This window comes from Nicotiana sylvestris, chromosome 10 (genome assembly GCF_000393655.2).
Source record: "Nicotiana sylvestris chromosome 10, ASM39365v2, whole genome shotgun sequence".
Classification (NCBI taxonomy): domain Eukaryota; kingdom Viridiplantae; phylum Streptophyta; class Magnoliopsida; order Solanales; family Solanaceae; genus Nicotiana; species Nicotiana sylvestris.
This window is the reverse complement of record NC_091066.1, coordinates 121,788,527-121,809,391: the sequence shown is the minus strand read 5'-3', so window position 1 is coordinate 121,809,391 and position 20,865 is coordinate 121,788,527. Positions and strand designations below refer to the sequence as shown.

The window sequence follows — 20,865 nt, the reverse complement described above, 5'->3', positions numbered from 1 at the left end:
GTTTCAGTGCTTCAAAAACCTCTCTAAAATCTATTTCCTTGTAATTTGAGCAACAAGAACAATCAGAAAAGAGAAAGAGTGAGGTGCAGAGAGTTTTTTTGGTAACATTCAGTTAAAAAAAAAGAGAAAAACAATCAGAAAATAGAAATGGGGCAGTACATAAAAAGAGAACTAGTTGGAGTGAGAGCATTTTTGAATCAGTCTAGAGAGGGTTTAGATTCAGTTTCTTGGTTTTAAATTCAGAGGTCAGTCTTTAAATTCAGTTTACTAAATTGAATTTCAATTTCCAGCACCTAATAAAAGAACAGAAGCATAGTTTGAAGTAGGCAATCATGTCCAGTGTTTGAAGTTGAAGCTTTGGACTCATTCGAACATTAGTAGTTTCTCCTCTGAGATCTGTTTGTTTCTGGGCCATATTTCGATTTCATGGGCTTTGGTTGTGTTGTTGTTGGTTTGTTGTTATTATTTGCTGCTCGATTTTTCTGAAATTGCAACTGGATTCTGGGTTATTGTTTTGTTTTAATCTACTGGTTGTTGTTGGCTATTGCTACTGTTTGACTGCTGTTGTTGCTGCTGCCATTCTTTTGCTGCTGCTGATTTTTCTACTTTCTTCGTCTTCTTGTTGTGTTTTAACATCCAGGTACACACCAGAATTTCACATTGATGTAACAGTAAAAGCATGAAATGAAAGATGCAAAGGAGTTTAATCATTTGCTTCTGTAATTACAGCTTTATAAAATGTTGTTAGATTTGCGTAATTCTTTAGTTTGTAACTCAATAGAAAATACATTAGTTAGCTTGTACTTAATTGAAACTTAGTTTGTTTAACACTGTTGATCTTAGTTATTTAGTTGTCTGTATGACATGGAATGCACAGGTGTTTAGTATATCGATAGTTAAATCTCATCTCTATTCTTATTCTTAAACACGTAAGGCAGGTTGTTTCTAATTTGGCAAAGATACAATATAGTTTTAAGTCATTTGAACAGACTCTATCATGTTGGATTTCGTTAGGCAGTTTATAGGACAATGCTCGGATCCCATTAGTAGCATCCTCTAATAGTTAATTCCATTAATCTAGTTTAAATAAGTTAGTTTAAATTCAACTCAAAGATTGTTTAGCGTGAGTTTAGCATTTTATTAATCTTGTATGCAATTTCCTTTATTAAGTTAAAAGCATGCTCGCTCATGGAATAAGGCATGAAACAATTCCCCGCCTCATAAATAATTAATCTGATAATTAATAAGAGGCCGGAGCTGGCCAAGTATGTTAATTTGATTAGCGTGTATTTTCCTTCATTTTAGAGACAAACATAATAGAAATGTAGTCGTTGTAGGTTTATCCCTTCGAAAAATGAGACGAGCCTCGCCAAATAAAACGCACAAATCGCGGGGCCCTCATAAATGTATATATTAAATACTTAGAACTTGGGATGGACTGTCTAGTGAACTTCACTGTCTTCTCCAAAGATAATTACGCGTTAGACTCTTTAGGCGCGATTTTAATTAAAATAGCTTCTAAAATTCGGGTGCGCATTTATGTGACACAAATTCAAATCTCAACGGAGTCGGGATGTATTAACAACCACGGGTGCATTGATTGCGACGTGGTTCGAGGTGCATTTTCACGAGATTGCAATTCTATAAAAGATAATAATAATAAAAGCGGTTTAAACTTAATAAAAGCACATAAGTTATAACATGTATTTAAATCAGATATTTAGCCATCATAACAATTTAAGCGACCGTGGTAGAACCACGGAATTCGGGGGTGCCTAACACCTTCCCTCGGGTCAACAGAATTCCTTACTTAGAATTTCTGGTTCGCAGACTTCATTTGGAAAGTCGAAAATTTCCTCGATTTGGGATTCAAGATAAACCGGTGACTTGGGACACCAAAAGCCAAACCTTTCCCAAGTGGCGACTCTGAATTAAATAAATAATCCCATTTCGAATAGTCACTTAAATTGGAAAAACTCCCTCGCGCATTTTACCCTTCGGGGCGGGCGCGCAAAAAGGAGGTGTGACAGTATGCATGTTACAAATTTGTTTATAGAATAATAAACTTCCCCTTTATGTAGTAGGGGAATTTTACCCTAAGCACAATTCTAAGAAAGGTAAAACATTTTCTTTTCGCCAATCACAGATATGTTGCGGATACGGACCGAGATTCACTCCGTAATACCAGATATGGTGCGGATATCACGTCCTTTCGCTAGCCGTGTGCAACTGCTTCGTAGTATTTTTCAGAGTCACGAGGCTCGAACACGGTCAGGTGGCGTGGCCTCAAAAGCTTCGAGGGCAGATTTTTTGTTCGGGCCTTGATATAAGAGGCTCCTAGCTTCGATTCTGATTCTTGGTAGTTACGTCCTGGCTTAGTTTGTCTCACCGGAAAATCGGGGTGCTCATTAGCCCGATTTTATCCTATACAATTCTAAAACAAATTACTTGTGGAGGTTTATAACTCTCATAATATAATCTCATCGTTTAAAAAAAATAGTGGAGTGTAGAATTAAATAAATAATTATACTAAATAACTTAAAACATAAATCAAATTCCATTATAGAAAACCATAATAATAATAATTAACAAACATCACAATTTCAAATCCTTATCAAGCTAAACTAATACAAACTCATGCAAGGTAACTCAAAATTTTTATTAATCAGAATGACAACTTAGTACTATGTATTTGCTTGGTGATTTGCATTTCCCCCCACCTTATGATCCTCTTACTCCACAATTGAACTCACCATCAAGCTGAAATAATGATATAAAAATATTTATGAGAAACTTATAGGCCACTATAAAAAAAATATGGGCCACTATTAATTCTCTAGTGATATGTCAAGTAACGTATGCAAACATATCCAAAATGCTTATATTTAGTTACAGAGAAAGAGAAAGTTCTGGTTACATAAAAAAAAAGCAACAAAATAAAAATTTACTTGCAAATAAATTTGCCACTTGATTTAAAAATGGCATTATGATGAAGTTGTTATATAGAAATTCACATGGCAAATGCTTATTACCTATTTATTTCCTCATATATCATTACAAATTCAGTTGCACAAATACCATTGTCTTTCTAGATTTAAAAGAATACAACGTCAAAATATAATTAAACCCAGTTGACTTCCTAACATTAGAACTAAAATCAAACAAATAAAGTATTATAAGTTAGTAATCCTGCACAATAACTAACATAAGTAAAACTTGCATTTAAAATCAAACCTAACAGCATCTGGGAAACTAAAGTAGAAAAAAAAATACTAACAAAATAGGATTGGTAAACTAATAATTAGTTAAACAAAATCAAACAAATACCAAAGCCATTTAAAGTTAACATCAAACAAAGTGAATTCAATTTTAAACAATGGGGAGCTTTGACAACAAAATTGGTTAAACTAAGTAATTTAAATCTGTCCCTCAATTAATTGATGTAGGAAATGAAGATAGGAGAATTAGCTTTCACAATAAGAATGCAAAGGACCTCCGTTGCTTCTGGATAGTACGGTATATTTCTGTAAACAGTACTCTAAGGGACCTTGCCAAAAACTCCAATCAGAGGCCTTATAACTTGTCAAAATTTTAGCATATGTGGTACTTTAATTCAATACTCTATCCGTTCACTTTTACTTGACAAATATACTAAAAATAAATTTTTATTTTTAGTTGTTACTTTAGACATATCAAGAGAAGACAAAAAAAAATTTCTGCTATACCCTCAGTATTTATTACTCATTTCAAATTATTTTCTCAAATCTAATAAAATATGCATCAATTAATATGAGTATCATAGTAAATTATGCACTTCATTTATTATTTCTTAAGCAATGTAAAAAATCAAAACGTGTCATGTAAACGTAAACGGAGGGAGTACTTGATATACTTTTAATGATAAAACTCATTTAACTCATGTTCTTTATACATACCCATAACAAAAAAAAAATGGATACCATCCAAAAATTAACTCCATTATTTCTCCGCCTCCGCCTCCGCCTCCGCCTCCGCCTCTTTCTTCCCACTTCCCAAGTAAATGGTTTCACCGGCTAGATACTACTGCGAAATTATAGGATAACGAGAAACCAAAACAAAAAAAAAGAGAGAGAGAGAGAGACAAAAGAAATTAGTCTCTTTTTCAACACAGCTAACTGCGGAATGACGGGTCTAATTACATAATAGTAGCCACATAAGAGCCAAAAAGTCAATAACATACGAACCCATGAAAAGTTTATCTATTTATATTTTCTAAACAATTAAACAGATATGTAATTTAATTAATAATTATGTTATTTTGTTGTGTTAATAATAAAGTTCAGTTAAAAACATTTTCTTATACATATAAAAAAAAAATATTTTGTTATCGGATGGGTTAAATGGGTGTATAGTGACATGAGTTAAATGAGTTTTATTACTAAAAATGAATTTTGGGGATTTTTACCTATCTATACCATATATCAAACCTTATTACCTTCATTGTTTAAGGATTGTGTTAATTACATTTAAGCATAATTAATATTTATATACCATAATTCAAATTAAGGATATAATTATTCCTTCATTTATTGTAGGCGTGATTTTAGGACCGTATTTTCACGTTATTTCGTTTACCCGCCTCTCTCTCCTCCCCCCCCCACACCCCCTACGATTTACCTTCAGTTAATTCCCCCCCATCCCCCCCTCCCTCACGATTTACCTTCAGTTTTTCCCCCATTCTCGTACAATCTCTTCTCACCCACAATTACCATCACTTTCTTCTCCACTTAATTACCTTCAGTTGTATCCCCCGCGATTTGAATTCACTTCCATCTTTGTCTTCAACTCCTAAATCATGAAAAAAACCAAAACTCCCAAAAAAAATCATCAAAAGCTATATTAGCTGATATTCCAACCTTTGATTTGGGTGTTTTAACACCACCCAAAAACCCACAATCGACGCATGCAAGTGAACAAACTACTGGTATTTCATCTCCTAGACAAATTCGTGCGGAAATGAGAAGCAAGCATTTGCACGATGTTGATGCTGGTGGAGTTGATAAACTAGTCGAGAAACAACTCAAACGCAAGGGGAAAGAGTTGAGTGTAGATGACGATTTTGTAGATGATTCCCCCAAAGTTCCATCTGTGAAAAAACCCACCTTTGAATTACCTTCAGTTGTATCCCCCACGATTTGAATTCACTTCCATCTTTGTCTTCAACTCCTAAATCATGAAAAAAAACAACACTCCCAAAAAAAAATCATCAAAAGCTATATTAGTTGATATTCCAACCTTTGATTTGGGTGTTTTAACACCAAAATCACCACCCAAAAACCCACAATCGACGTATGCAAGTGAACAAACTACTGGTATTTCATCTCCTAGACAAATTCGTGCGGAAATGAGAAGCAAGCATTTGCACGATGTTGATGCTGGTGGAGTTGATAAACTAGTCGAGAAACAACTCAAACGCAAGGGGAAAGAGTTGAGTGTAGATGACGATTTTGTAGATGATTCCCCCAAAGTTCCATCTGTAAAAAACCCAAGGTCTCTCCTTCTTCATCAAAACCAAAAAGGAAGAAACCCTCAAAAAAAGTACCAAAATTGGTTAAGGAAAAAATTTCAATAAAGGTAAACACTATTTATGTTTCCTCACTGTTTTGTAGTTTGATTTTGGTTGTAAAAATCTGTTGTTCAAGTGTTAATTTAGTGTTCAAGTGTTTTTTGGCCAAATGTGGTATTGTCCTAATTTTGTAGATTATTTGTCGCAATTTTGTAGGTTTAATGGAACTGTGATTATTAGACAGTCTATAACTGTAGTTAGTTTGTAGTTGATTTGTAGTCTGATCGTTAAATTGTAGAGATGGTATTTTTCATTGCAACCTGTATTGCTGCTACATTTAACTTCATTCTAAATACAATTAATCTACATTTTGTGAGTTACTTGAAGTAACTGTTACATTCTGTAGATAATGTTTACACGTGCATTGTTCTTCTTTGATTGTTCAAGTGTATTTTGGTAAAATGTGGTGTTGTCCTAATTTTGTAGATTCTTTGTCTCAATTTTGTAGGTTAATTGGAACTGTGACTCTTAGACAGTGTATAAATGTAGTTAGTTTGTAGTTGATGTGTAGTCTGATGGTTAAATTGTAGATATGATATTTTTTATTGTAGCCTGTATAGCTCATATATTTAACTTCATTCTAACTACAGTTAATCTACATTTATGTGAGATACTTGAAGTAACTGTTTTGTAGATTCTTTGTCTCAATTTTGTAGTTTAATTGGAACTGTTGTTCTTCTTCTAGTTATATTTTGTATTTGTCATGTAGTTATATGTAGATTACTGCTTCCTTTTTATGCAAACTACTAATGTTTATTAATTTTATATTTTCTACAGAATGACCCTTATTTTACACAACAAAATGTTGATTATGGTGTGCTTAGATTCCACAGTTTGTGTGATCCTAGCATACCTAGCCAGATACAAGCTTTACTCTCTCTGAATGCTTTAAGGGTTTTCAAAAAAACTTGTTTTGGTTACTTATTAGGTCTCCCCACAATCTGTATGCAAAACAAATCACTTCATCTTCTGTTGAAGTATGAATTGACAAAGTCTACTGACTCATATATTTCAGTACTATTTAAGGGTGAAAAATTGAATTTTTCCTTGAGAGAATTTGGGTTGATAACTGGTCTTAATTGTGTGAATAAGTTTTCAGACTATGGATACACTTCCACCTATGTTAGCCCTTTAATGAATACATATTTTCCGAACAAAGAAAGGATTGAGAAATGACATTTGAAAAATGTAGTGACTAATAAAGCATGGGCAAACGATGTGGATGCGGTGAAGTTGTGCATTCTTTATATGTTGGAATTTTTTGTTTGTCCTTCTGATAAAGACCATGTGACTTTCATAGACAAGTTTATGTTCTTTCTAATAGAGTCTGGTAATTTTGAGTCATACCCATGGGGTATCAAATCCTTCAAGCAGGTTATTGAATCTGTCCGACATCGTCTTAATCCCCATGTACATTCTTATCTGATACGGGGATGCTCATTAGCCTTGCAAGTGTGGCTATATGAGTGTTGCTCGTCCGTCAGCACCGAGCTTGCTACGAGATGTTTTGAATCTATACCTCGTATTTTAAGATGGTCAGCTACAAAGGGGCAGATTTGGTTAACTGCAATTGAAGAGAAGATGATCAAGCCTGAGTGGCTCAAGGTATTTTTTTCCACTTTTGTATGATGCTACAATTACATTCATAATAACTACATTGAATCTACATTTTTTTGTCACTTGAATTAACTGTTATTTTCATCATTCAGTTCACAAACATGATTGAATCTGGAGAAGAGCTTGGAGTGCTTAATCTGCCAGACAAGATTCAATATGAAGATGAACATGGTGCTCAACCATCACATGTTCCAACTGCTGCTTCTCCATCATTTGAACCCAAATATACAGATTGTCAAGAGGACATTGAATCTGTCAGTAGCAAGCTCAGGAAGTTGGAAAAGGGGATTGTGCAGGTATTATGAATAACTACAATATATTGACATAATTTGCTACATTTTGACTTCATTACATAACAATTATAGTATGTTATACATTGTAGTTAATTTGTGGTATAAATCTATAACAATTATAGTTTGTTGAATTGTAGTGTAACTGTAGCAGTTAGAATAAGATTACCAACTAATTATATATTTAATTTTTAGGTTGATGGAAAGTTAGATGCTTTAGGAAGGCTGTTTTTGAGGAACTCTCAAGCCTTCGAGAGTTCATAGATCAATCTTTGAAGAGTGTTATGAATGTGATAAACAAGAGGTTTGATTTGGACGAGTCAAAGGTAAGAATTTATATATAATTTTGTACTAAGACTAATTAAGACATATGAATAAAGTAGTCTTAAATATTCCCCAAAATTGTAGTTTGCTGGTAGTTCAACAAAAAATAATTACCAACATCAAGGAGAGAACAACCAGCAATTCCAGTTCAATGCTAGTGATCAACTGCATGGAAGCACAAGCAATACAGGTATCTACAAAATTCCTACATACATATCTACAAATTTCAAGACAACATTATTTAATTATACTAATCACATTTTCACTATGTGTTGCAGCTAAAATTTCTCCAGAACATTTTCAACCACATGTTGACTTATATCCTGACTTCCAAGAAGCAGCTGAGGCATATAAAGCAGGTACAGAACCATTCCTTCATTACAATAAGGTTTTTATGCAAAATTTTAATAATTTACACCTTAACTACATATTCCTACATATATCTACAATTCTCATTTTCAATTATTTATTCAAGCTGAAGTTTCAGCAGAACATCTACAAGGAAATATTGAGGAAGAACCAGTAATTGATGAAGTAGCTGAGGCACAACAAGCAGGTAATATATTCTCTATATTCTCTATAACTCCATAATACTGTTCATAATCTACATAGATCTACACTTATCTACAGAAGGTGAAGTTCCACAGTCGCCAATTCACGGTGTGACTGTGACTGAAGTTGTTCCTGAAGGCATTGATAAAAAAGTTGTTCCTGAAGGCATTGACAACAAAGGTTTGACATTGGATGACTTTGAGCTGCCAGAAAACTTATCACAGTTGGTCATGTATGGCGAGCCCATACCAGATGAATCAACCCCTGTTCATCCTGGTAGAACCAGGCAACCGGGAAAACATGCACGATCACCTTTCACATCTTTGTATAGTTCTGGAGGCAGCACATCTGTTGGACCTAAATTTTTTTACCTCAAACACCCCTTCACAAGTGTCATAGGTGAAAATGTAGATCCTGAATTGACAGAAAGGTTCACCAACTGGTTATACATTCGTAGTGATAAAGTATCTAGGAGGTATGAATGCTTCATTTTACACTGTCTGTTCACCATTTTTATACTTTTAAAATTGTAATTCATTTTGTCAATTTTTTGTATTTGATATTTTTTTGTTATTACAGGAGGAAATATTACTTTTCCAAGAAGGATAACCAAATCAAGCCTTGGTTGGATTTTGGTTGTGAAAAGATTGATAAGAAGGACTGGTTTTATGCCCTTGCTCACCCCGGACAAGTCATCAATAACACAGTAAGTATAAAGAACATAATCATTCACAATATCTGTTTTGTCTTCAGCTGTGTAGTGTAATTGTAGTTTATTTTTCAGCTATGATGTGTAATTGTAGTAATATTGTAGACAACATATATATGTTACTATATTTATGTCTCAGCTGTGAAATTTTGCTTTTTATGGACCTTATGTATCATATGTGATGATGATTGTATGTACAAACTGGAATTTTGGTACTTTTGACTGACTTGGAATCTCTGTGTACCACAACTGTAGTTACCTTGTAGTAATATTGTAGAGCTTGTGATTGTGCCTATTAATATTAACTGTAGGTTGAACTTGCTGATTATTGGGACCTTTAGTTAGGTGGTATGTTTCATTTGTTCCTCTGTATAGTGAATAAATGTAGACAGTGCATAAATATAGTTAATGTGTAGTTGTTTTGTAGTCTGATGGGTCAATTGTACATATAGTACTTGTTCACTATGGTTCATACAAACTACAATTAAATTACATTTTGTGAGGTACTTGGACTAACTGTTATATTTCTGTAGTTATAGTGTAGCTAATTTGCAGCAATCTGTTAGAGTTTTTAATAAATTCAAATTGTAGTTAATCTGTAGCTGTCTTGTAGACAAGTGTGGTTACACCGTACCTTATTGTATATGTTTATTCTATTTTGGCAGCACATTGATGTTATTATGTATTATCTGCGAAAAAGAGGCAAATATGGCCCCAACAATAATACTAGGTTCACAACCACCGATTGCTTGTTCAAGACAAAGATTGAAAGAATCTATGACAAGTTCATAAGTTCTCCACCGGAACAAAGGTATTCGGTTGTTAAACCCGAGGATGATGTTGGAGAATATATTCTTGGGTACAGAATTCTTGCTAATGTTGCCTGGGATCTTGTTGACTATGTGCTCATACCTGTGAACCTTGTAGAGAACTTCCATTGGTTGTTGCTAGTTTTTGACATAAAGGACAGACAACTTTATGTTTATGATTCCATGGTGAGAGCAAACCGTCATAAAACAGTTGAGACATTGGTTGACAAGTTTTCAATCATTATCCCTCTATATTTGTCATGCACTGGTTTCTATGGTAAACGTAAAGACATTGACTTCAAGACCACAAAGGCATACATCGAGAAACCAGTTACGGACCCTCTCGACATACAATGGATGGTTGCTGAGATTCCACAACAAAAGGAAGACTTAGTGTAAAAAAATAATCTCGATTGTGGTGTATTTGTGGCTGCATTTGCGGAGTATGTTAGCCTTGGAGATTTGGCAATCCCAAAGGAAGATCTTTCTGATATTGACCAACACCGTAGACGCTATGGAGCTCTACTGTGGGACTATGCAACAAAGAAGCAAGAAGATGGGTCAATCAGTGAGAGTGAGGTTACTGGCAGGCTAGCAAGGAGGAAGGGTGCTCCGGCAAAAAACGAGAGGACTAGAGTGCAACGAAAGAAGAAATAGACTATTGTGTTCCTAGTTTGGTCTGTGAAATTTGGTAGTTGAATTGGAAAACAATGTAGGAAATATGTCGTTTTGGTTTTCTACAACACTTTTTGTTGATTACATTATACTCGAGTACTCTGATTACATTTTTACAGCAACAGCTTTGTCTTACAATTTGACTTTAATCTTCAAGTTATTTTTATAAATACCTTCAAGTGCCAAGTAATATCTGTATATAACTGTCATTTGTTACACAACATAAAGATAAAATAATTACAGGAATCATATAAATAATTTAGCCATCTTTTATTAACAAGGTTTATCAAAAAAATTCAATTTATCTACATTTAAACTACGTTAAACTACATTTTAACTACAACTCCTCTACATATGAATAACAGGACTACAGTTCTAACACAGTTAAACTACATATTCACTACAATCTGGATACAATTTACGTTGAATGCATTCTTTATTAATATCAGTTTTTTTGTATACAGTAAATATTAAAGTTTAACTATTCTATAAAAAAAAGACAACTTTAGATGCTTGACAGAATACATAAAAACATAAATAGTGCAGATACACAAATTGATGTTTATACTTCTTATTCATCTTCAAAAACTTAAACAATTACACAAGAAAATCCGATAATTTGAGCTCACTAACATTTATTTTGAATAACTATTCTAACTACATGATATTCATTTCTTTTTCGGCGCATTCTTGCAAGTTCTTTTGTTATGCCCTTCACCTCCACAATTGCCACATGACACCTTGTATTTCTTTGACTTTATTTCATCAAATATTTTATATCTTTCCTTGTGAGGTCTCCCTGGCTGCCTTTTATCTCCCGCCGGTGGCTTTACTACCTCATCCAAAATATGTTGTGGCACATCCCATTTGCCTTCATCAGGAAGAGTATTTACTGGCATTTCATAGGTAAGCAGAAGGCTCTTCCTTGTGTAATACGGAGAGCAATAGTTTTCGTATGTTTCATTCCTATGCCTTAATGCTGCCAAAGCATGCACACATGGAAGTTCATCAAGTTGGAATTGTCCACAGCTACATTTCTTGTTTTCTAGACACACAATGTACCGCTTCACACCATCTAACACAGTATGTATATGATCCGTTGAAGCCCTCACCTACAATTGAAGACCAAACAGAAATAATAATACATCAATTATTAAAATGGATTATCAACAATTTACCTACAAATCAGCAACAAATATATTACAGCTCATCTACAAACTATTATTACTGACAATTTGACTACAGTTTAACTACAATCTGGAAACACTACAGCTAGTACTTTTTTTTTCTCCTGCACCAAAAAAAAATATCTTACCCTTAGTTTCTGAGATAATGTACTGTTGTCTTCCAATTCTTTGTTGTATTTGTGACCAAGGTATGTGAAAGTTGTCACATCTCCTTTTTCCGGCCCCGCGAGGGTGCGAAGGAATTTTCTCCAATTAAAGGACAGTCGAAACGGGATTTGTTTGTTTGTTTTAGAGTCGCCACCTGGGAATTTTAAGGCGTCCCAAGTCACCAGTTTTAATCCCGAACCGAGGAGAACATGACTCTATTTGTTATTCTGCGAACCAGAAATCTGAGTAAGGAATTCTGTTAATCCGGAAGAAGGTGTTAGGCATTCCCGAATTCCGTGGTTCTAGCACGGTCGCTTAACCATTTTTATATTTTGGCTTAATTATCTTGATTTGTTAAATACATTTTTATTTGTTGCCCAATTTTATTACCGCTTTTGTTTAGATTGTTTACAATTATGTAAACGAATCACGCGTACGTATATTCGTATTATATACCCTTTGTAGAGAATCGTGCCACGCATACGTGTACACAGAAAAGTTGATAATATTATTTCTTGTTTATTTTTATTATAAAAATAGACTTATGTTCGAAATTGTGCTTAAAATTAAGAACGTTCGTCGCTCTTGTATGATTAAATAGCGGACTGCACATCTCGGGTTATATGAAATTAATATTGATATTCTCCGAAGAACTCCCTTTTTTTATTAAATGTTCGCTCGAAGTTGCGCGAACGCATAATCCGAATTGCTTTTAGAAATATAATCAGGTTACGCGAATGCATCCCTAATCACGCAAAATATTCTTAATAGTAGTATAAATTTTCCACAAATTGTTTATTACTTCCATGCATTTTATGTGAAAGTCATGAGAAATCCCTATTTGAAATGCCTCTAAATTTCTTGAAAAGAATTCACAATTTATTGGACATTATCGCAAATTATATTTTTTCGCGTATAAATTATATTCCTCCAAGCCATTCAAATTTAAAGAGTAAAATAAACAACGTGTGATTAATACTACCATTTTTCTCGTAAATACAATATATGTATACTCAAAATGTGAATGGCGTATGAAACTAAAAAAATCGATTCATGAAAGGAAGTGATATTTTCGAAGAATTTTCATTATTCTATTTGTAGCGAATGCTATTTTTACATTCTTAAAATTGTTACACATTATAAATCTAATCTCCTTCTATATCGCTTGTTCCTAATCTGATAGGCATAATTATTTTGATTAATTCTGCTTATGATTGAGTTTGGGATATACATAATCAAACCAATTTTTATTCTCAATCTATGCGAACTATTGCTAAACACTAACTTTACGCATTGCATAAATTCCTAGGCCATTTGTTATTAAGAAAGAGAACTAATCTACCTGTTGACTTAATAAGAGGATATTGCATACAACATTATTCGCCATATTTTAACATTGTGAACATAACGGATTGTACTAATGCATCTTTCAACTATTGATTATAAACATAACCATTATTATGCCATAAATGAACAAAATAAAACTAACATCATTCGATCCACAACTAAATTGGATAGTTGACAAAATAGGCTAGTGATATAGTTTTTTCCATTTCCATACTATTCTTTACTTAACTAACAATGTCACAAGACTTAATTAATGGCCAACTTTATGTCATGTTCCCTATTTTGATAATTCAATCACAACTATACTTAATGAAATTCTGAAATAGACAACACTATTACAACACTTATACGAACTTCAAACGGGAATGATTAACTAATAGTCATTATGTCAAGCATACTACCATGTTAAATAACTAAAACAAAACTGAAATTTAAACTAATAGACTTAAACGAATAAAAGACATAATTATAATCCCAAACTTCATTTATTTGGCAATGTTTAAGCTTTCCATAACATGAGTCTAAAATATATACCTGAAAATGAGGGTAAATGAGGCAAATTTCAGCAGTAGCAGCAGTAACAAAATCAGTAGAAAATGCCAAATAACTCAGCAGATTTGAGCAACAAATGGGACCCGTGAAACCCAGGTGCACAATAGCAGTACTTTTTAAGAAATTTGAGATTTTTAACTGAACAATAGGATCAAATAAATCCGGACAGATTCAAGGAAAACAATATTTCTGATTTTGAGACTTTAGAAAAGGGAGACTGAAAGACTCTTAATTTCCGAAAAATCTGCCTCAATACTAGTTTCTGATGTAGAATTCTTTTTTACTGTTTCTGATTTTCTTTCTTTCTATCTTCCTCTTGTTTTAGATTTTCTTTCTTCTCTTTTTCCTCAGTCTTTCTCTCTATCTCCTTTTTTTTCTCTATCTGGTTCTCTTTTCTTTTCTGGTTTCTATCTATTCTTTTCTCTGTATTTTCTCTCTTTTTATCAGTCCCAACTCTTTTATCTTATACAGGTCTGCCCCCCCTCTCTTAAGTGCTGCCTGGACCACTTCTTTCTTTTTTAAAAATAGAAAATCCCACTAAAATTCTGTTTTATTACTTTAAATCCCATTAAGTAAAACTTTTTCTGGTTTTCAGCACTTCCATTACCCTTTGTTTCCCATTATTTCATTAAGTAATAGCCATTATCACTCCACTATCAGCACACTACTATTATCATATTACCCTACTGTTTCTATCCCAGAAATACCCTTATAATCCTTACTGTTATTACTGTTCTTAATACCAAATCAGAACAGATTCTACAATCTGTTCAAACAGCTATAACCAATCATATGGCTTTAACGCAGAGAAAAAGAAAAACATTGGATTACCAAGTTAGAACAATATTTACAGAGTTTTTAACTAATTTGGTAATTAACAATCAAGATTAAAACCAAACAGAATATTAAAAATGATTCAGTTTATACAGACAGATTAATCAATGAAGCTTAATCAGATGATTATAGCTGACATTGATCAGCAAATAATGAAAGTAAGCAAATCAAATAACTTCAGGATTATTGCCAGACTCAAGGATTTTATGGAAACTGATTAATTGACACCACTCATTAATCGACTGACTAACTACCATAATTGTCAACAATCAGTCTACAAGTAGATAAACAGGTTGTATCATTTTCAGAAACAGGATTTTATAATATAACTAATCGACGAACTTAGTCGAGTCGATTACACATATTGTAAACAATCACAACAAACAGGGATATTGTTATAATTTAACCACATAAAAGGGTATGAGACAGAATCACAGAATCAAATAAACAAAAAATATGAAAAAATTACACAAACTACTGAAACAGGCAACAATATACACACAGGATACAAAAAAAAATAAGAAAAATACCTTTGAATCTTCAAATTTATTCGGACATAGACTCAACTTGGATTCAGACATTTTTTAGGCTGAACAGACTTTATTCGAAGTATTCTCAATTGAGAATACCTCGATTAAAGTCTCTTAGACCCCAATCCCTTAATTAATCGAACAGATTCCATAATTTGACATTTTAAGGTTTCGGATTTTTTTTCAAATTCAAGGTTCGACCAATTCTGGGTAGATTCGAAGGGAATAAAAGAACTCTTAGGGGTGAGAGAGGCCTAGGGGTCATTTGAAGTAAATCCGAAATGGATCTGGGTGATTTAATGTTTGACTCGAATCTTCAAATGAAGATTCGAGAAGCTCTGAGATGATTCGAGCCAAACAAACAACAAATCTATAACGAGGTAGGTTAAGGGGTGCTATGGTGTTAATTAGGGGCTGTTTGGTTTGGATATGAGTTTGGCTCGAATCTTCAAATGAAGATTCGAGAACCTTCAGGAGGATTCGAACTTAGTGGCTAACAGATTTGGATAGAGGATGGTCAGGGGGTTCAGGGGTGTTAAGGTGGTGACCGGCGGCGTTGTTGCCGCCGGGTTTCAGGCAATGGGGAATTAGGGCGGCTAGGGTTAGGGGTGTATTTTTGGAGATGATGATGAACAGGAGAGGAGGGGGTGTTTAGTTAGGGGGCCGGGGTATGGATTTGGGGTTTATATAGGGGTGGGGTGGATTGATCTTGACCGTCAGATCAAACATGATCCACGGTCAAGATCAACTCACTTAACCAAACGATGTCGTTTGGTTTAAGTTGGGGGAAAGGTTGACTCAGGGGTGAAATGGATCGGGTCTGGGTGAGTTATTGAGGCCGTTGGATCAAGATATATGAATGGTTCAGATCTGATAGCTTAAAACGCCGTCGTTTCATTTAAGCAAGGGCTGAACTGGACCGTTTGATTGAAACGAATCAATGGCCCAGATTTGAAGTTCCCATACGGCGTCGTTTGGATTTGGTTGTATGCATACTGGACTTGGCCGGGTCTTTTGATCGTTGGGCCTGATTTTGTTTAAAAATTCTTGGCCCAGATCCGTTTTTGCCCATTTAATCAACTCTTTTCATTTTCTAATTTTGTTCCTTAATTATTAAATTCCCAATTTTAATTATAAAAAAAAAACAAAATTACCCTTACAAAAAATACTAATTACCTTTTAACAACTATTAACACATAGACAAAACATTAATCACACAATGACATAATTAAATGACCAAAATAAGGTAAATGCATATTTTTTGTGATTTTCTTTTAATTATCTTTTAAATGCATAATTAAATCCTAGATATGCATGCAACATGTATTTTTTGTTTTATTTATTATTATTTAACTATAACAAAGTAAACATTTACGGACAAAACACAAATAATTAATAAACACCACACAAATTCTAAAAACTGCATACTAAGAGAATTTTGTTTTATTTTTGATTTATTTTAGAGTATTTTTCGTGAGACAAAAATCACGTGCTCACAGCTGCCCCTCTTTGTGCGGAAACTCGAAGAGTTTTCGTGCAAAGATAAAGTGAGCGGATACGAGCGATTTTTGCCTGTTCGAATACTCTGTGGGAAGCATTTTTTAAAAGATTTGACCGAACCTCTGCTTCAAAGGTTTCCTACATATCCTTGGCTATAAAGGAATCAGGTCAATGTAGTTCGGGATGTTTTGGTAGCTGGGACTATCATGGGACTGTGATACTACTGTTGTTTCGTGCTGCTTTTACTGCTTGCTGATCTCCTTATTACACCCTGCTTTAAAGGTAAATCAAAAGCTAAACTAGACTATGGTATATGAATTACAAAATCTTATCTAGATCCTGCCCTTGTGTTTCTTGTTGTCTTGATGTCTTGGTGGCTCTCGGGCATCTTTTGCTTCCGATTTGTTCCGCATTTCCTCTCATTGTGTCTCGTATTTCCTTTATTTGTTTGGGACTCTTGTTGTTTCTCGCTGGGGATTTGGTTGGACTCCTCTGCTTTATTGACTTTACGTGTGATTCTTTCTCATATGGGCGGGCTTTTGACTTCTGATACTTCAACTGTATTCCCTTATTCTCCAGGTGGGCGCCTGACTGCTGATGCTTCAATTGTGTTCCCTTATTCTCCAGGTGGGCGCCTGACTGCTGATACTTCAATTGTATTCCCTTATTCTCCAGGTGGGCGACTGATTACTTAACATTTCAACTCTTCATCCTTGTTCTCCAGGTGGACGCCTGATTGCCTTTTTCAATTCTTCATCCTTGTTCTCCAGGTGGACGCCTGATTGCCCTTTCAATTCTTCATCCTTGTTCTCCAGGTGGACGCCTGATTTCTTCTTCAATTCTTCATCCTCATTCTCCAGGTGGACGCCTGATTTCTTCTTCAATTCTTCATCCTCATTCTCCAGGTGGACGCCTGATTTCTTCTTCAATTCTTCATCCTCATTCTCCAGGTGGACGCCTGATTTCTTCTTTTAATTCTTCATCCTCATTCTCCAAGTGGACGCCTGATTTCTTCTTCAATTCTTCATCCTCATTCTCCAGGTGGACGCCTGATTTCTTCTTCAATTCTTCATCCTCATTCTCCAGGTGGATGCCTGATTTCTTCTTCAATTCTTCATCCTCGTTCTCCAGGTGGACGCCTGATTTCTTCTTCAATTCTTCATCCTTATTCTCCAGGTGGACGCCTGATTTCTTCTTCAATTGTTTATCCTCATTCTCTAGGTGGACGCCTGATTTCTTCTTCAATTCTTCATCCTCATTCTCCAGGTGGACGCTTGATTTCTTCTTCAATTCTTCATCCTCATTCTCCAGGTGGACGCCTGATTTCTTCTTCAATTCTTCATCCTCATTCTCCAGGTGGACGCCCCTCATTCTCCAGGTTGACGCCTGATTTCTTCTTCAATTCTTTATCCTCATTCTCCAGGTGGACGCCTGATTTCTTCTTCAATTCTTCATCCTCATTCTCCAGGTGGACGCCTGATTTCTTCTTCAATTCTTCATCCTCATTCTCCAGGTGGACGCCTGATTTCTTCTTCAATTCTTCATCCTCATTCTCCAGGTGGACGCCTGATTTCTTCTTCAATTCTTCATCCTCATTCTCCAGGTGGACGCCTGATTTCTTCTTCAATTCTTCATCCTCATTCTCCAGGTGGACGCCTGATTTCTTCTTCAATTCTTCATCCTCATTCTCCAGGTGGACGCCTGATTTCTTCTTCAATTCTTCATCCTCATTCTCCAGGTGGACGCCTGATTTCTTCTTCAATTCTTCATCCTCATTCTCCAGGTGGACGCCTGATTTCTTCTTCAATTCTTCATCCTCATTCTCCAGGTGGACGCCTGATTTCTTCTTCAATTCTTCATCCTCATTCTCCAGGTGGACGCCTGATTTCTTCTTCAATTCTTCATCCTCATTCTCCAGGTGGACGCCTGATTTCTTCTTCAATTCTTCATCCTCATTCTCCAGGTGGACGCCTGATTTCTTCTTCAATTCTTCATCCTCATTCTCCAGGTGGACGCCTGATTTCTTCTTCAATTCTTCATCCTCATTCTCCAGGTGGACGCCTGATTTCTTCTTCTAATTCTTCATCCTCATTCTCCAGGTGGACGCCTGATTTCTTCTTCAATTCTTCATCCTCATTCTCCAGGTGGACGCCTGATTTCTTCTTCAATTCTTCATCCTCATTCTCCAGGTGGACGCCTGATTTCTTCTTCAATTCTTCATCCTCATTCTCCAGGTGGACGCCTGATTTCTTCTTCAATTCTTCATCCTCATTCTCCAGGTGGACGCCTGATTTCTTCTTCAATTCTTCATCCTCATTCTCCAGGTGGACGCCTGATTTCTTCTTCAATTCTTCATCCTCATTCTCCAGGTGGACGCCTGATTTCTTCTTCAATTCTTCATCCTCATTCTCCAGGTGGACGCCTGATTTCTTCTTCAATTCTTCATCCTCATTCTCCAGGTGGACGCCTGATTTCTTCTTCAATTCTTCATCCTCATTCTCCAGGTGGACGCCTGATTTCTTCTTCAATTCTTCATCCTCATTCTCCAGGTGGACGCCTGATTTCTTCTTCAATTCTTCATCCTCATTCTCCAGGTGGACGCCTGATTTCTTCTTCAATTCTTCATCCTCATTCTCCAGGTGGACGCCTGATTTCTTCTTCAATTCTTCATCCTCATTCTCCAGGTGGACGCCTGATTTCTTCTTCAATTCTTCATCCTCATTCTCCAGGTGGACGCCTGATTTCTTCTTCAATTCTTCATCCTCATTCTCCAGGTGGACGCCTGATTTCTTCTTCAATTCTTCATCCTCATTCTCCAGGTGGACGCCTGATTTCTTCTTCAATTCTTCATCCTCATTCTCCAGGTGGACGCCTGATTTCTTCTTCAATTCTTCATCCTCATTCTCCAGGTGGACGCCTGATTTCTTCTTCAATTCTTCATCCTCATTCTCCAGGTGGACGCCTGATTTCTTCTTCAATTCTTCATCCTCATTCTCCAGGTGGACGCCTGATTTCTTCTTCAATTCTTCATCCTCATTCTCCAGGTGGACGCCTGATTTCTTCTTCAATTCTTCATCCTCATTCTCCAGGTGGACGCCTGATTTCTTCTTCAATTCTTCATCCTCATTCTCCAGGTGGACGCCTGATTTCTTCTTCAATTCTTCATCCTCATTCTCCAGGTGGACGCCTGATTTCTTCTTCAATTCTTCATCCTCATTCTCCAGGTGGACGCCTGATTTCTTCTTCAATTCTTCATCCTCATTCTCCAGGTGGACGCCTGATTTCTTCTTCAATTCTTCATCCTCATTCTCCAGGTGGACGCCTGATTTCTTCTTCAATTCTTCATCCTCATTCTCCAGGTGGACGCCTGATTTCTGACGAAAATATGACAATTTCGACAATCTAGAATGAAAGGAAAAATCCAAATTTGGATGACTGTTGGAGAAAGAATAAAGAACTTATCTGATTGGAGTCACTGACACCAATAATCAGGGTACGCATTTTGGATTAATCAACCCAGTCTTTTTAATCAATCTTCTGTCAATTGTTTCATTTTGTTTTCCCAAAATTTCCATAACCCGACTTCACTTTTTGTCATTTTACAGACCCGTTTGACTTGCAATATCTTAAAGAGTTTTCACCGACAAACCTTCCTCATTTGTTCATTTCTTAATTCCTTTTCGCCTTATGGTGCCTGCGAAGGTTTTCACCAATAAGACTCTCTCATTTTACTTTCTCTCAACTTCTGTAGTCTCATGGTGCCCGTATGGGTTTTCACCTATAAGACTCTCTCATTTTCATCGCTTTTCTTGTTTGGACCAGGGTGTTATCAACCATCTTCATTTGCTCGACTCGGCATTTTTCTAAGATTGATCGAAAGGTCTTTTTGGTATGTGGTTGGAATCAAAAGTTAAACGATTTTGATATGGGTTTACAATTACAACTCCTGGAATCTTTTTCTTATTACCAGCACAATTCCTGCCCCAGTTTCTTGATTGGGGTATCTTGATGTTTCTTTTTGTGCACATTATGCATATCCTGCACCCTATGACCGAGCCGTGAGGCGCCTACGTATCCTCTTTGAGGAATCAGGTCAAACGTAGTTCACTACAATAATAGTGATTTTCTATTTTTTATTATTATTATTATTATTATTTTTATTTGATTTTCATTGATTCCAAGAGAGG

The 20,865-nt window shown here is 35.4% G+C and overlaps 1 protein-coding gene across 1 annotated transcript; it reads right to left on the bottom strand.

Annotated features, from left to right (window-relative positions):
* Positions 1-11,249: 11,249 nt before the first annotated feature.
* LOC138879886 (uncharacterized) lies at positions 11,250-14,435 on the bottom strand. Its single transcript, XM_070159530.1, has 3 exons — positions 14,422-14,435; positions 13,797-13,926; positions 11,250-11,693 (listed from the first exon to the last, which is right to left on the bottom strand). The coding sequence occupies exons 1-3, from the start codon at positions 14,433-14,435 to the stop codon at positions 11,250-11,252; spliced, it is 588 nt and encodes a 195-aa protein (XP_070015631.1).
* Between the last annotated feature and the right edge of the window lie 6,430 nt (positions 14,436-20,865).